The sequence below is a fragment of the Cervus canadensis genome, chromosome 3 (genome assembly GCF_019320065.1).
Source record: "Cervus canadensis isolate Bull #8, Minnesota chromosome 3, ASM1932006v1, whole genome shotgun sequence".
NCBI lineage: Eukaryota > Metazoa > Chordata > Mammalia > Artiodactyla > Cervidae > Cervus > Cervus canadensis.
The window spans coordinates 41,916,668-41,933,503 of NC_057388.1; the positions used below are offsets into that span (position 1 = coordinate 41,916,668).

Sequence of the window (16,836 nt, forward strand, 5' to 3'; positions counted from 1 at the left end):
TTCCTACCCCAGAGGAAGTGTGCCAACGACATCCACGTTGTATGATTCATGCAGGTTAAACCCAGCCGAAATGCCAGTTCCCATAACCACCTGAAAGAGACACAAACCTGAATGCATTAGAAATAGACATTCAAACATCACAAAAATAAGCTTCAAAGAACTTGTTAGCCAAGCCAAATCTATTCTCACACATTCTGTTTTAAAAAGAAGAATTATAGTCAGCTCCCAGCATTTCTAACTTCTCCTAAAGACTCTTCTCCACAACATTAAAGTGGACTCTACAGTCTCCTTGTGACCTGGAATTCTTTCCTCTTTACTTTGCTCTGTTTCATCCTGAGGCATTTGGCTAGTTTGGCTACAAACAGAAAGAAGCCGTAAAACCTTCTAGGAGTTGGCTTTGCATTTAGGGCAAGTAAGATGGGGCTCCAGCCAAGGTGGCACAAACGAAGGACATGAAATATGTCTTGCGAGGGTGGTACAGTGCCAGTGTATTGTTGTAAAAGCTATGTTTGGATCTACAGCTGTGGATCAGCGTCCTGTGGACTCTGTCTCCAGGACAGCAGCACCAAGGTGGCTAGAGGTGCCCACCAGCACCTCCAGAAGCATGGCTGACTACTCCCATGTCTGTGGGAGAGCCAGGGCGAAACCGCCTGTCACTGAGTGTCCTTATATATAGGGTTTTCTGGATTTAGTCTGTGTGTGAAGTACAAGCCTCACTGAGCTACAAGAAGAGAAAATAACAGAAGACATAGCAACTTTCTTCATCCCAAAGCACGACTGCCTGTAGGATTTTCCATGTGGGTTACTCAGGAGCAAAGGAATAGGGGTGGCCAGAGAAGGGAGCCAGTCCCCCACGGAGGGGCCTGCTGCAGGGAACCAACAGGAAGGTAAGCTCATGATCAGACACAGCAGCCCGCGAGGCCAAGGGCATGGCTGCTTCTGGCCCCAGGATGAAATGCCTCTTCTTTGTTGGTGGTAATGTCTGTCACCCTTAACTGCATCTGTTGTGCATCTCAAACTGGGGGAGTGCCCCCAAATTCAAATCCACAGGATACACATGGCTCAAGTCTCTGGAGCATCAACTTTATGCAGTGGTAAATAATTTAAACCACAGCTTTCCTACCAATACACACAGATGCATTTTGAAACAGATTACAAAACCCCAAACAATTTTATGATAAGAAAGAAATTTTATGTTTAAAGAGAGTCATGCAGATACTGTTCCCAATTTTCCAACATGGCTTCCTTCTTCCTTGCTCTGAGGAACACACAAATAAGTAAAAAACCCAAAAACTAAAAACCAAAAAAACACAGGTTCACCATAATTACAATGAAAGAATTCTGGAGAACCACTGCTCTGGGAAACATGAGGAAAACTTTAAAGGGAATCTGGAAAGTGGACAGAGCTAGGAAACTCAGCCAGGAAAAACAGTCTTCATTATTTACTTCATGATTAGGGCTTGTCCTTCTCCTTTGCGATGCAAGGGAGCTGAGAACCTCCTGTTGTTCTCCAAGAGGAAACAGGAACTCTGTGTCAAACCCCAGTGATAGAACAAGTCTTGAGATGATGAGAAACAGTCCTATTTGGGTGTAGATGAGATGAAAGCAAGGAAGAGGATCAAAGGCACTGGCTTCCTTGTGAGCTATACCAGCCAGTAGGGTTTGGGGCTGGAACTTCTTGCTAAATTTGGATCAGATACCTATCCTTCTTATTTCCTCTCCTGTGGTTCCCCAACTATACACCGAAGTACCCCAAGGACAGCTCACCGGGTCTGTGAGACTTTAATGGGAAATAGGGACACCTGTCAGTCTAGTTTGAGTAGTTCACAGTTTCCACATTAGTTCCTATTATGTTGGTTTCAGTCATACCGAAGGTTTGCAAAGCTGGGCATTCAGTGGTCACTGTGATTTAGAAAACAAGTACTACACAAAAATCAAAGTTAACAGGAAATGAGGGTAGTGGTGTCTGATTCCCAGGTTTGAGGGGTTGTGCAGTGTCCACAAGCCACACAAATTCATTAATAAATTGCTGTGGTTATTTAAGAATGTAATAACACTTTATTTCAATTTATATGCATTATTTTTACAAACAGTTCTTAAGTTGTTAGACATAAATATATATATATATATATATTTTTTTTTTCCTCATCCAAAGCAATAAAGACATAAATACATATTAAATTGTTTGGACTTGATTACTTAGTAAATGGAACTATTAGTTAGGTATTCCCTTTGACCTATAAGTGCCAAGAATTAACAAAGTTTGGGAATCTTTGTCTTTTGCTCTTTCCAAAATAGAAACAGCTTAATTTTTTCAAGTCATTAAAGTATTACATATTCATCATAAAACAATTAGACAATAAAAACTCTGAGAAAGAAAAATCTCCATAATTTCACTCAGATAATTTACATTCACATTTTTATGAATAGTCTTCATCGATATTTTAAAAGTCACCCATGCCTATGTTTTAATGCTTTTCTTTTTTTGTCACTGTATTTGTAAAAGTTCCCCTTGACATTTGTAAAAGTTCCCCTTGACAAACTCCAACCTTCTCTTGGAGGAACAGAGAGAAAAAAGGTCTAACTTCTCTCTCCCCGTCCCACTTCAAAACCATTCACAGAAACAGCTAGGTGAATGTGGCTGGAAGTCAACTTACCGCAAAGAACTCTAAAGGAATGGGTGCTGGCAATTTCTCTTTAAATCTCTCATTAAACTCCTTGCCACCCAACAGCAAACCAAAAACCATCAGCCCAACGCCTAGGGAACACACGTTGAGGTTTTTAACATTCTGCAACACAGCAACTGTACTCTGTAACACAGTGAACACTGGATGTTACATCAAGCAATAGCCCCTGAATAGACAGTCTAGTGCTCTAATTCACACTAGCCATCCCAGTAGTGGACACTTCCAGTTAACAGTTCTCAGGCTGAAATCTCTCTCTTTGCAGCTTTCACCACTAGGAGTCATTTTTACCCAGCTATACAACTTTGTAGTTGTAATACCTACCCAACAATCTTATATTACAGTGTTCTTTGCTACACTAATGTCTCAATGTAGAATTGTAAGATTCAGAAAAGTCACTCTGAAGCTGAGTCCTGAGCATTAGAAAAGGACCATGGGTTATATCAGCATAATAATTTGAAGGCAAATATACAGAAAAGCTTTTAGGAACTGAAAGCGAGAGAAATCATTTTTAGCAGATGAAAGAGGAATCAGGTGAGCTTCGAAGGCAAGAGAGTAGCTGAAACTTAGAAGTCCAGGAAACTTAAGAGAAGAAAGCCACTTAATCGTCTCCTAAGGCCGCAGTCTCGGCACCCCATGTGCAGTCAGTACTCATCTGGACCCTGGGCAAGTAGATGACCGCCAAGACCAGGCTACAAACCTCTCCTGTCAACGCCTACAGCATTCTCTGGTGTGCCTCTCTGTCCTATTTCCTTTGTGACAGGGCATTTTGAGAAATCTGAGTAAGAAGCATGTTATCAGCTATTATGGGAAATGAAGAATTTAGTTATTTAGGAACTATTCCCATAGTTGGAGGCGTCTCAAGTGGCTCAGTGGTAAAGAATTTGCCTGCCAATGCAGGAGCTGTGGGTTTGATCCCTGGCTCGGGAAGATCCCCTGGAGAAGGAAATGGCAATCCACTTCAGTATTCTAGCCTGGGAAATCCCATGGACAGAGGAGCCTGGTGGGCTACAGTCCATGGGGTCACGAAGAATTGGATATGACTGAGCATGCACGGACACCCACAGTTGGACTCTATTCTAATCAAAGAAACACTCAGTTTAATTGTCACTTCCTCAAAGCTCCTTTCCTAGATCCCTAATCTAGTCAGGCAGTTCAGTCTCTTAGTCATGTCTGACTCTTTGTGACCCCATGGACTGCAGCATGTCAGGCTTCCCTGTCCACCACCAACTCCCAGAGCTTGCTCAAACTCATGTCTATTGAGTCGTGATGCCATCCAACCATCTCATCCTCTGTTGTCCCCATCTCCTCCTGCCTTCAGTCTTTCCCAGCATCGGGGTCTTTTCCAATGAGTCAGTTTTTCGCATCAGGTGGCCAAAATAATGAAAGTTCAGCTTCAGCATCAATCCTTCCAGTGAATATTCAGGCCTGATCTCCTTTAGGATGAACTGGTTGGATCTCCTTGCAGTTCAAGGGACTCTCAAGAGTCTTTTCCAACACTAGAGTTCAAAAGCATCAATTGTTCAGCACTCAGCTTTTTTTATAGTCCAACTCTCACATCCATACATAACTACTGGCAAAATCACAGCTTTGACTAGATAGACCTATGTTGGCAAAGTAATGTCTCTGCTTTTTAACATGCTGTCTAGGTTGGTCATAGCTTTTCTTCCAAGGAGTAAGCATCTTTTAATTTCATGGCTGCAGTCACCATCTGCAGTGATTTTGGAGCCCCCCAAAATGAAGTCTCTGACCATTTCCATTGTTTCCCCGTCTATCTGCCATGAAGAGATGGGCCAGGATGCCATGATTGTTGTTTTTTGAGTGTTGAGATTTAAACCAGCATTTTCACTCTCCTCCTTCACTTTCATCAAGAGGCTCTTTAGTTCTTCTTTGTTTTCTGCCATAAGGGTGGTTTCATCTGCATATCTGAGGTTATTGATATTTCTTCTGGTAATCATGATTCCAGCTTGTGCTTCATCCAGCCCGACATTTTGCATGATGTACTCTGCATATAACTTAAATAAGCAGGGTGACAATATATAGCCTTGACATACTCCTTTCCCATTTTGGAATCAGTCTGTTGTTCCATGTCTGGTTCTAACTGTTGCTTCTTGACCTTCTTACAGATTTCTCAAGAGGCAGGTAAGGTGGTCTGATATTCCCATCTCTAGAAGAATTTTCCACATTTTGTTGTGATACACACAGTCAAAGGCTTTGGCATAGTCAATAAAGCAGAAGTAGATATTTTTCTGGAATCTCTTGCTTTTTCTATCATCCAATGGATGCCTGCAATTTGATCTCTGGTTCCTCTGTCTTTTCTAAATCAAGCTTGAACATCTGAAAGTCCACGGTTCACATGCTGTTGAAGCCTCGCTTGGGGAATTTTCAGCATTACTTTGCTAGCATGTGAGATGAGTGCAATTGTGTGGTAGTTTGAACATTCTTTGGCATTGCCTTTCTTTGGGATTGGAATGAAAACTGACTTTTCCAGTCCTGTGGCCACTGCTGAGTTTTCCAAATTTGCTGGCATATTGAGTGCAGCACTTTCACAGCATCATCTTTTAGGATTTGAAATAGCTCAGCTGGAATTCCATCACCTCCATTAGCTTTGTTTGTAGTGATGCTTCCTAAGGCCCACTTGATTTCGCACTCCAGTGATGCTTCCTAAGGCCCACTTGTCTGGCTCGAGGTGAGTGATCACACCATCGTGGTTATTTGTGTCATGAAGATTTTTTTTGTATAGTTCTTCTGTGTATTCTTGTCACCTCTTCTTAATATCTTCTGCTTCTGTTAGGTCCATGCTGTTTCTGTCCTTTATTGTGCCCATCTTTGCATGAAATGTTCCCTTGGTATCTCTAATTTTCTTGAAGAGATCTCTAGTTTTTCCCATTATATTGTTTTCCTCTATTTCTTTGCATTGATCACTGAGGAAGGTTTTCTTCTCTCTCCTTGCTATTCTTTGGAACTCTGCATTCAAATGGGTGTATCTTTCCTTTTCTCCTTTGCCTTTAGCTTCTCTTCTTTGCTCAGCTATTTGTAAGGCCTCGTCAGACAACCATTCTGCCTTTTTGCATTTCTTTTTCTTGGGGATGATCTTGATCCCTGTCTCCTGTACAATGTCATGAACCTCTGTCCATAGTTCTTCAGGCACTCTCTCAGACCTAATCCCTTGAATCTATTTGTCACTCCATCTGTATAATCATAAGGGATTTGATTTAGGTCATAACTGAATGGTCTAGTGGTTTTCCCTACTTTCTTCAATTTAAGTCTGAATTTTGCAGTGAGTTCATGATCCGAGCCACAGTCAGCTCCTGGTCTTGTTTTTGCTGACTGTATAGAGCTTCTTCATCTTTGGTTGCAAAGAATATAATCAATCTGATTTCGGTACTGACCATCTGGTTATAACTTTGGAGTTGTCACAGGAGAAGATGAGCATACGTTCTTCTGTGCTGCCATCTTATGTGTATGACATATAGATCCCTAATCTAAAGGTCTCCCTATTCAGTTTTCATATTTTCATAAAAATTTTCAATTTTAATAGCAGCCTGATTTTTCCTTCATAGCACTTAACACAATTTATACTTAATTACACATTTATGTGACTTGTTTTGGTTGCTAAGTCCTGTCTGACCCTTTTGTGACCCCATGGACTGTAGCCTGCCAGATTCCTCTGTCCATGGAATTCTCCAGGCAGGAATACTGGAGTGGATTGTCATTTTCATCTCCAAGGGATCTTCCTGACTCAGGGACCAAACCTGCATTTCCTGCAATAGCAGGCAGATTCTTTACCACTGAGCCACCTGGGCAGCCCATTTATGTGATTAGTGGTTTACTATTTTGGTGACTGCAGCCATAAAATTAAAAGACGCTTACTCCTTGGAAGGAAAGTTATGACCAACCTAGTTAGCATATTAAAAAGCAGAGACATTACTTTGCCAACAAAGGTCTGTCTGGTCAAGGCTATGGTTTTTCCAGTGGTCATGTATGGATGTGAGAGTTGGACTATGAAGAAAGCTGAGTGCCGGTAAATGATGCTTTTGAAACTGTGGTGTTGGAGAAGACTCTTGAGAGTCCCTTGGACTGCAAGGAGATCCAACCAGTCCATCCTAAAGAAGATCAGTCCTGGGTATTCATTGGAAGGACTGATGCTGAAGCTGAAACTCCAGTACTTTGGCCACCTCATGCGAAGAGTTGACTCATTGGAAAAGACCCTGATGCTGGGAGGGATTGGGGGCAGGAGGAGAAGGGGGCGACAGAGGATGAGATGGCTGGATGGCATCACTGACTCGATGGGCATGAGTTTTAGTAAACTCCGGGAGTTTGTGATGGACAGGGAGGCCTGGCGTGCTGCGATTAAAGGGGTCGCAAAGAGTCGGACACGACTGAGCGACTGAACTGAACTGAACAGATTTGCCTTCCCATTGTACTGGGGACTTCCCTATAGCTCAGAAAGTAAACAATTTGCCTGCAGTGCAGGAGACCTGGGTTTGATCACTGGGTCAGGAAGATACCCTGGAGATGAAAAAGGCAATCCACTCCAGTATTCCTGCCTGGAGAATTCCATAGACAGAGGAGCCTGGCAGGCTACAGTCTATGAAGTCGCAAAGAGTCAGACACAACTAAGCAACTAATACATTTGTCTTCCCATTGACTCTGCCTAACACAGTGTGTGACACATGAATTCTTACAAAGGCCATATATTGGTCTTTCATTCCAAAAATATCTTTAGCAGCATTTCAGAAGTTTTGATAAGTAGCACTTCCATTGTCATGTGGTTCTAATTATTTCATAATTTTCTCTTTATCCATGGGCTGCTTAGAAATATGTTTTTAGTTTCCAAATGTATGGGGGTTTTAAGCCATCTTTAGTTATCAATTGCTAATTAAATTGCACCATGTGAAACTGAATTTTTAGAAGTTGTGGTCAGCTGTACATGATCAGTTATTACCATTGTAATTTACAATGTAAATTACATTGTATTTACAATTTCACTGTAAATATATTTTCTCTGAGTTGGTGGAAGGGTCTATGTATATTATATTAGATTAAACTGGTTAGGTGTGTTAGTCAAATCCTTTATAGGCTTCCAATTTTCAGCTGCTTGAGCAAGCAGTTTTTGAGAGAGAGAGATGTTATCCCAGAATGACTTTAAATTGGCTTCCCTGGTGGCTCAGACGGTAAAGAACCTGCTTATAATGCAGGAGAACGTAAGAGACACAAGTTCAATCCTGGGTTGGGAAGATCCTCTGGAGCAGGATATGCCCACCTGCTCTGGTATTGTTGCCTGGAAACTTCCATGGGCAGAGGAGCCTAGCAGGCTACAGTCCATGGGGTTGCAGAGTCAGACATGAATGAGCTACTTTCACTTTCACTTTCCCAAAGAGAAGCTAATCTGATCTTATGAAAAAGTTGTTTCTGGAGCTAATTAGGCTAAAGGTGTAGCCACCAAATACAGACCTGACAAAAAATTCCTTGTGAGGTAGATAGTATTACATATTAATGAAATGAAACTTTAAGGTTTAATTCCCCTTGTAATGCTCTTCTCAGAAAAGCCTTAGAATGCCTAAATCTTCTCCATTCTACTGAAATTCTTAGAAATAAGCACAGTGAGTCTTGAGATACAGGAGAGAAGGAGGGAAAATAAAGAAGGGAAACAGTACTAGTAAGTGGGGAAGTTGCTTACTTACATACACCACTGAAAAGATCCCACTGTGCCGCTTTGTTTTAACTCCAAACAGGTATTTTAACATGGAGGTGAAGACATGCACGGCTGCAGCGGTGGTAAATCCACGGACCAGGGGCTCCGTGAGATATATGGCCACAAATCCAAATCTACAGACACCTAGGCAAAACTATTTATTTTTTTTTAAATGACAAAGAGACAAATAAATCACATGATAGATCAGGAAGCTAAATCCAACAGAAAACATCCCAAAGTTTTTTCTGGATCACTTTCTAACACTACAAATTTGTATCTACAAAAAAAAAAAAAAAATTTGTATCTACAGCAGGTAAGTAGCTAACAAATCAGTCAGTGGTTATTCAGAAAACAATGGCATTTGGAGGGGCCTGTAGCCCCCCGAAGCACTGGGCACCCTTTCTATTCTCCCTGTCCCTCAGAAGTGGGGGCACACTTACTCATGTCGTTGCTTGCTCCTTCCAGGCAGATAAGAAATGCCTTTTCCCATTACCAACTGACCCTACTTCAAGCTAGTCTTGCTTTTAGAACCTCTAACGTACCCAACTGAAGCTAGCTAGTCCCTACTCAATATCAATTTAAGTAAAGCATGCAGTGGGACTGGCATTCCTGGGCTACAAACCCCAAGCTCTGAAGTTTTGCTGGCTGACTCTGCCCATGACCAGCCAGGAGTGCTTAAAAGATATTTATTAAAATGAGCAAATGAGAGCTTATTTCCACATCTGTGAGTCTTACCTGAATGATTCCTGAAAGTAAGGTCACAGACATGGCGACCTTCACTCTCAAGGCATCTCTCGCCTCTGTACCGTTGGTCGCATTTACCCCTCCTGGAATGACTATATCATCTGGTACTAATCGAACAGCCACACCGCCTATCATCAGGCTAATAACTGCAAATGGACCTGAAATAATGAAGTATTAACAAGAGAAATAAGTTTCAGCATATCTGATGTGATTGTTGCCAGTATCCTAGGAGAGACAGGTAAGGTCAATAAATCCTCACTGAAATAACACTGCAGTGACAGAATCTTCCATTCCACACACTCTTCTAGAACTTTGATATTTGCCCATGAAGAGGTGGCCTAATTCCTCTCTCCTTGAATCTGGGTGAACTCGTGGCACGCTAGTAACCAAAAGAATGCAGCAGAAGTGATACTGTGTGCCCTGTGAGGCTACGTAACAAAAGCGGATAAGGCTTCTGCCTGAGAGCTGTACTGCGATTGTGCTTCAGCCTTGTGTATGAGAAAGCCCCAGAAAGGACCCCACGGAGAGAGGGTGGGGCCAGGGGGACGAAGAGAGGGAGCGGGACAGGGAGACCCGCCTCCTGCAGCTGCTCTGGCTCAGCTCCCACCTGACTCTCAACTGCTCGAGAGATGCTAAGCCAAAACCGTCCAGTTGGGCCCTTCCCAAATCCTGACCCACAGAAACTATGAGAGATAATCAAATAATTGTTTTTAGCTCATAAATGTTGGGCATGTTTGTTACCCAGCAACGAACATCTGAGACTTGTGTGTGTGTGCGTTGGCTGGTAGCACCCTCAGGCAGCACCAACACTATTATGAAACCCATATAAACCTGATCCTAAATACACTAAAGATAAACCATGTACAATTCAGGGTCTAAAATAAGATGCAAATGCAATGTATGCATAGCAATAGGAACTTGAAGTACCATTAATAAAATAAATAAAAAGAAAACACAGATGCAAGCAAATTGTATTATGAACTGAAGTACTTACATCACAGATTTCAACAACTACTCTTTTTAGTCAAGAAAACTGTCTTTTTCTATTATGTCCATATTACAAGAAGGCTATTAATTCTAGAAATCTTGAGAGAGAGTGTATCTTTTAAAAGCACCTATTGGGCATACAGTAACAAATGTTTGATGTCCTAATAACAAACATGCTATTTCTTCGGCACATTGCAAAGCTGGGAAATCCAAAAGGAAAGGTAGTAAAACATCAACTATGAGGTTTAGTTTACCTATGGATATGTGTCTGGAGGTTCCAAAAAAACAATACATGATAACAGGGTAAAACGAAGAGTATAGGCCAAACACTGGAGGCACCGCTGCCAACATCGCAAAGGCTAGACCTGTGGGATTAAGACCAAACAGAAATGGGGAGATCATCAGAAAACAGCGGGCTCTGTGTATTTTTCTCTTGGTTCTTTATCTATGACGAACAAATGAAAACCTTGTTAATTTAAGCTGATGTGTCTTAACATGCCGACACTTCTGTCCCACTTCTACACAGAATCTTGTATTTGCGCTCAGAGAATCCAGGCTGAGATAGTTTTCCTTGTCATTCCCTCTTCACCAGGAGTAGATTTTTTCTGCTTTAATCTTTCCCAAATTAGATATGGGCAGAAAGTCCTACTTGACTGGCACAGCTGTAATCTGCTGTTAATTCCCAAATGCTGGCTGCTTCTCCAGCGGGGTGCTTTGAGGGTTCTCTGGAGACCCCTTTTCAGTGAGGAACCCCCAGTGTAGCACTCCCTGGCAGATGTAACACCCCTCCCCCTGATCTTGGCCCCTTCCAGGTTCCAGGTCTTACACCTCTTCCAGGTTCTTTCTGCTGGCAGCTACTTATGCCGTAGGAAGTCTTCTTGGGCAGGTTACTTTCAAACGAGCCAAGCCTGGTTACCTCCCAAAGCGCCCCGTAATGCTTTACCCCCAGGAAACTTTGCAAGTGCAGGCCACATTCTGCTGTTCTAGGTGGTTCACACCATTCCACCTGTAGATTTACTTTTCCTGCAATAGTGCCCACAAACTTCAAGGGACACACATCCAGTGCTCCAAGTGGTTCTGTTGCAGTCCTTCTTTCCTTCTTCGACTTTAGGTGGAGGGTAAATGAATAAGGCTTTTTCACCTCTCTCTAGAAAATTCTCATTCCTAATCTAATGTCAGTCTCCTTGTCCCTCACATGCCCAGCTTCCTCATTCTCCCCCAAATCAATCCAACAGCCAGTCCTGCTGATTTTACCTATATAATACAGCATGTATGTTTCCAATTCTTTCCATTTTTACAGCTACCATCCTATATCTAGATGGAAGAAGGTCCAAAAAAAGTTGCAGAATGGCATTTCAGTGAAAACACAACTATGCAAAATCCTGGAATTTCTCTGAAGCATTTGTTTACGTGTGCTCACTGCAGCCATTTCCTGAAGCTCTGTCAGTCCACCTTGACTGAATGTCAGTCTGGATCCTATATCCCACTTCAGATGCTGAGTTTACGTTTCCTCCTTCCCCCACACTCACCTCTGCCTTTAAATATGTCCCTTTCTCTGTCCTCTGGTGTTAAAATGGTTATGGAGAATGGTCCTAAACCTGATTTTAAGCTTTGTTTATCAGATTTAATAGATTCAACAACTCAGTTACTTGGCAAATTGAAAATCCAACTAATTGATCACTGGGGAAATTTTTTTTTTTAATTTATCATTTGGTAATTACTTTTCAGGAAACTGGAGAGGGAACAGTTTTTCGGCCAGCTAACCTAGAGGCTCATCAAGCCATTATCACCTTTTGATTACACTGAGTCACTGTTGCCTCTAACTGGTTTCCCTACATTCATTCTGGTGCCAGAACCATCAACCAAGTCCATTCCCCACACAACAGTCCCAGAGATCTCTTAGCAAAAAAATAAATAAATAAATAAACAAACAACCCAAGGGGAAAGCAAGCTGACAAGCTTTCACTGGACTCAGAATGGACTCCAAAGGGGCCTATCGAGGCTGTGCAGACCCGCTGCCCCCCACCTGGCCAGCCACTGGCCCCTCGCTCCCCACACTCTGGGCACACTGCCTTTCTCAGAATACTTCTAACACCCAATTCTTTTCCTGCTAACTGCTTTCACACATGCTGTTGCTTCTTCTTGAAATGTATCTCTTCTCCCTCTTTATCTGCCTCCTACTCATCCTTCAGGTCTCAGCTCAGTCTCACCTCCCCCCACCCCCGCCCCATGTGGAAGTATGAAGTATTAATTTTAGATGTCAGACAAGAACAGAGCTAAATAATCCAATTTTATTGCAGCACTGTAAAAAACATCCCTTTACCACAGTGTAAGATTTAAATGCATATGCACAAGGGTACATATGGCTGCTGCCCTGCCAAGTACTTCCAGTCCCTACTCAGGTCCTATTGCAATCCTGGTCAATCTCACTTTCTTAATGGGGTTCTATGACTTACCTACTTAAATTAGGTCCCCATATTATTATCATGTCAGAGTGCCCTGTATCTTCTTTCATAGTGTTTACCATCATTTGTACTTAAACATTTATGTGTATTTTTATTTATTTCATGCTTCTCTCCCTAACTGGATAGTTAGTTCTGTGAAGACAGGGAGGGCCAGGTTACACACATGTGAACAGATGAATAAATCAGTGAGCATTTTCTTAAATTCTTGTATCTCTATAAAATCATACAACTGCAGAGGAATTCAGTATATCATAGTACCTTATAATTAGATATGGACTTAGTCAAGAACCTTTTTTTTTTTAATGGAGTATAGTTGATTCAAGGACAGACCCTAACGACATGTTCATGGAGTTAGAAATTAACTTAGCCAAGGAAAGGCAATGCTCCACCAGTTCCTAAATGTATTGATCTGTAAACGTATCACCATATTCTGCAACTAAAAGTTCTGGGGCTTTTAAAGGGTGAAATGTTTCTGAAGAATTACTCTAGATAGGAAAAGGTGCTAGAACAATGTGATAAAAATTATAAATTTAAAATCATGATGAAATTAAACAGAAAAAAGTTAACACAATTGTTTGAGATGGTATCAGAGGAAGAAAAAAAAATATTCTACTGACCTTGAGGAAGCTGCAGCACCCCTGTGCTTATGCCTGAGACCAAGTCACCTAACACATATTCCTTGAATTTGTATGCAGGCAACCACTTGGTTATGGGGAGGAACATGTAAATGACATTTCGTATTTTCTTAGGAGTACATCTGGAAGGACAAAGAAATAGATAAACGAGAACCATTTCTGTAGAATTCACATCAAGGCATTTTCCCTTCCTTATATTCTGGAACAAAAAGGAAAAATTCAAACTGGTGATGAGGGTGATTTTTCTACTCTGCAGAAGTCAAAGACAACAGCTGCTTGTTATTTTTTTAGAAAATAGGAACATCTGAATTGGCTCCAGTCTAATGCTCCACAACTGACCATGAAGAATAAGAAAAAGTTAGCTTCAAAATAGTTGAGATATCCCAGAAGCCATTATTTCAATAGGTGAAATCTTGAATGTGATTTCTGTGTTGATGTAAAGTATGGGAAGTGCTTACCGCTTGAGTTAACTTTTGGTTGTGGAACCACTGACCAGCACCTACCCACTTAGTTTTCCCTTTTCTTTTTTATCAAAAACATTTTTATTTTGCATTGGGGTATAACTGATTAACAATGTGGTGACAGTTTCTGGTGAACAGCAAAGAGACTCAGCCATACAACTATATGTAAATTTTCCCTTATAAAATTAAAGGAATTCACACAGGTATTATGAGCTTTATAAACGTGTGTTCAATGCTTTAGGGTTTTTGATTAGGTAAACTCAAAACACCATCTGTCGCTGTAGCTGAGTCTATGTCTGGCTGTCTTGGTTAGGTGGAACACCATGGTAATAAAACCAAGGCATTGTATTTAATCCCTGGATGTTTTAATTAACTTTGATACAGAGACTATATTCTGGGCTTTGGCCAGTCCTCTTGCTGGTCAATGCCTATAAGAGTATAGACAGATGAGTTCCATTACCACTGTGACAGTCTCAAGTCCTCTTGGTGACGAGGAAGCAATTTATTCCATTTAAAAGGATAATGCATTATTGTGAAGAGTAAGTCGCTCAGTCTTGTCTGACTCTTTGGGACCCCATGGACTGGAGCCCACCAGGCTCCTCTGACCATGGGATTCTCTAGGCATGAACACTGGAGTGGGTTGCCATGCACTTCTCCAGGGGATCTTCCCTACCCAGGGATCGAACCCGAGTCTATTGCATCTCCTGCACGGGCAGGTGGGTTCTTTACCACTAGTGCCACCTAGGAAGCCTATGCAGGGCATTTTATATAGTGTTTTAGTGATTAAAAGTACTTGGTAATTAGATGTAGAAAGATATTGGAAGCAAAAATGTAAGGCAACTATGACAAGAGCAATGAATCTGAGTAAAACAAACTAGATTTGATAGCAGTCTCCCTGTTTAGAAAACTGAGATATTAATAATAGCTACATTTATGTACTGCTTTCCATGTGCCTTGCACTGTGCATAAGTTAATAGATTTTAACCCCAGTAACCCAATGATGTAAACAGTATTACTATTCCCATTTTTCAGAGGAGGAAACCAGTGCACAGATGACAGGTGGGTGGGATTCGGATTAAAACTCAGATAGTCTTGACTCCAGTGTATGTATTTCTAACCTCTCTTGATGTCATATCTAGAGCACAGGGTCACTGTGAAGCTTAAATGAACACAGCACAGGAGCTGTGGTCTCAATGGCTCAGGAGGCAGCAATCAGATAGTTTGCACAATGAGGTGTGCAATCAGGCACCAAGGTATTATCAATCCCAGGCCTGCCACATTACTGTATCTGTGTTTTCAAAATGAAGAGACACAAGACACTGAATGTCTTTGATAGCTTCAGGGGGGGACTTCCATTCATAGATTCAAGGTGCTGGCACATAGAGTAGAAGCAGGAAAAAGACTAGAGTGGTTGGAACATTCCTGAAATGGAAGAGGGGGGTATTTTTTTCACTAGGGGGAAGGACCAAGCCATTTTATTGAGGGGCTTTGGAGGAGAGTTGACAGGTTAGGAAGACAATGAGATCCTAGGTCCTTCTCCTGGCTGAGATCTCTCCAGCTTTACAGTCACTGAAAGCAGTGGATATTTTAAAGGTGTGTGGAGAACTGAAAAGTGGATTGTTTATATAAACCTTTATATGACATAAGGCATAGTCGGAATTTCATATGGTGAAATGCATAATAAAGCTTGTGTTCCATCAAGTATCTACCACTGAATGTAGACGTGGACATCTGAATGAACCATGTGGACTTCTCTGCAAATCACGAGTGCTCATCATTTGTTTTTTCCTCCACATCACAGATTCTCTTTGTGCATCTGACCTTGCTTCTCTCGTAACTGAATGACAGAATAAAGGAAACAGGCTGAAAGAACATACGTGAATGCCTGTTTCAGCTTATCCCCGATGGAATCCGAAACCTTGTCCTTCTTGTGCAATCTTTCTTGGAGGACCGGATGACTAAAGATAGGTCTTTCCACATAGTACCGCTGGGTTGCTCCAAGGATTTCATTTTCTTCAGCATGATCCATAGTACTCTGAAATTATTCATCAACAGCAGGAGACAAGCATTTCCTGAGTGTCACTAAGGGAGGAAATAAAAACTCTATTTCAGATGCCAAAATCTTACCGACGATTGTTTCCTACCATCTCTCCCCGGCAGTGTTATTTTAAGTTCTCTAATGACTTTTTCATCGTGAATACCCAGAGCACCAAACCTAGTGATCTGGACAGAGTAGGCACCAATAAATGAAAGGAAAATTAAGGTCAATAAAAAGCACATGACATTCCTTCCCAGGGCAATTAGTGGGTAATGTGTATACTTTAAACAAAGGATTGTATTAAATTCAGTGGACAAATATCGCAGCAATTGGCTCTAAGTCAATATTAAGGAAACAGTGAATTAGGCTGACTCTAACAATTTACATGTCAAAGAAACAGAAAAAGGAGTAACAGCAGTCCTTAAACTCACTCCAAGTTTCTTGAAGGTACATTAGCCTCCTTCCCAATTCTGTACTCACGTATGGTTATTCCTTACACTATTCTGTGGTTCAGAGTTGAGGCTTATATGTGTAAGACTATTAGGATGACTGATATTTCTATACCTACATCTATCTACCTACCTATCTACATAATGAATACTACTCTTATGAGTAAAAGAAATGTTTAAGGAATAAAAACCCAATATGCTTCTTTTGCATAGAGGAATATGTTAACTGCAGCTTTTTGACAGTGAAAAATCAGAAAAAACCTAAATGTCTACATAAATTTTTGTATAGTCATAAATTGAACACTATACAGTAATTTTAATAAATGAACTAAATCTATATATGTCATCATCATAAACCTCAAAAACATAATTTTCAATAAAAGTGTAAGGCACAGATGGGTACTTCAAGAATGCAATTACTTAAAGTTTAAAAAACTTACAAAGCAATGATGTATTTTATGTGCACACATATATGTAGTAAATGTATAAAAGAATGCATGACAATGATAAACACTAAGATTGGGGTGGTGTCACTTCTGGAGAGAAGGGGAACAGACAAGGGGCTTCTACTGACAGTATCTGCAATGTTTAGTTTGTAAAAAAGAACTGGCACAAATAGAGCAAAACGTTAAGATCTGACAAAGTTATGTGGTAAATAAACTGGTGGTTGTGGTT

The 16,836-nt window shown here is 41.1% G+C and overlaps 1 protein-coding gene across 1 annotated transcript in view; it reads right to left on the minus strand.

Annotated features, from left to right (window-relative positions):
* SLC26A5 (solute carrier family 26 member 5) overlaps positions 1-16,836 on the minus strand; it is a 63,876-nt gene that overhangs the window by 23,930 nt on the left and 23,110 nt on the right. Inside the window, exons 2-8 of the mRNA XM_043462956.1 lie at positions 15,552-15,756; positions 13,196-13,335; positions 10,368-10,478; positions 9,118-9,284; positions 8,372-8,536; positions 2,658-2,810; positions 8-90 (exon numbers count right to left, since the gene is read on the minus strand). Coding sequence (XP_043318891.1) covers positions 8-90; positions 2,658-2,810; positions 8,372-8,536; positions 9,118-9,284; positions 10,368-10,478; positions 13,196-13,335; positions 15,552-15,703 — 971 coding nt within the window. The 5' untranslated portion in view covers positions 15,704-15,756. The remainder of the gene's footprint in view (positions 1-7; positions 91-2,657; positions 2,811-8,371; positions 8,537-9,117; positions 9,285-10,367; positions 10,479-13,195; positions 13,336-15,551; positions 15,757-16,836) is intronic.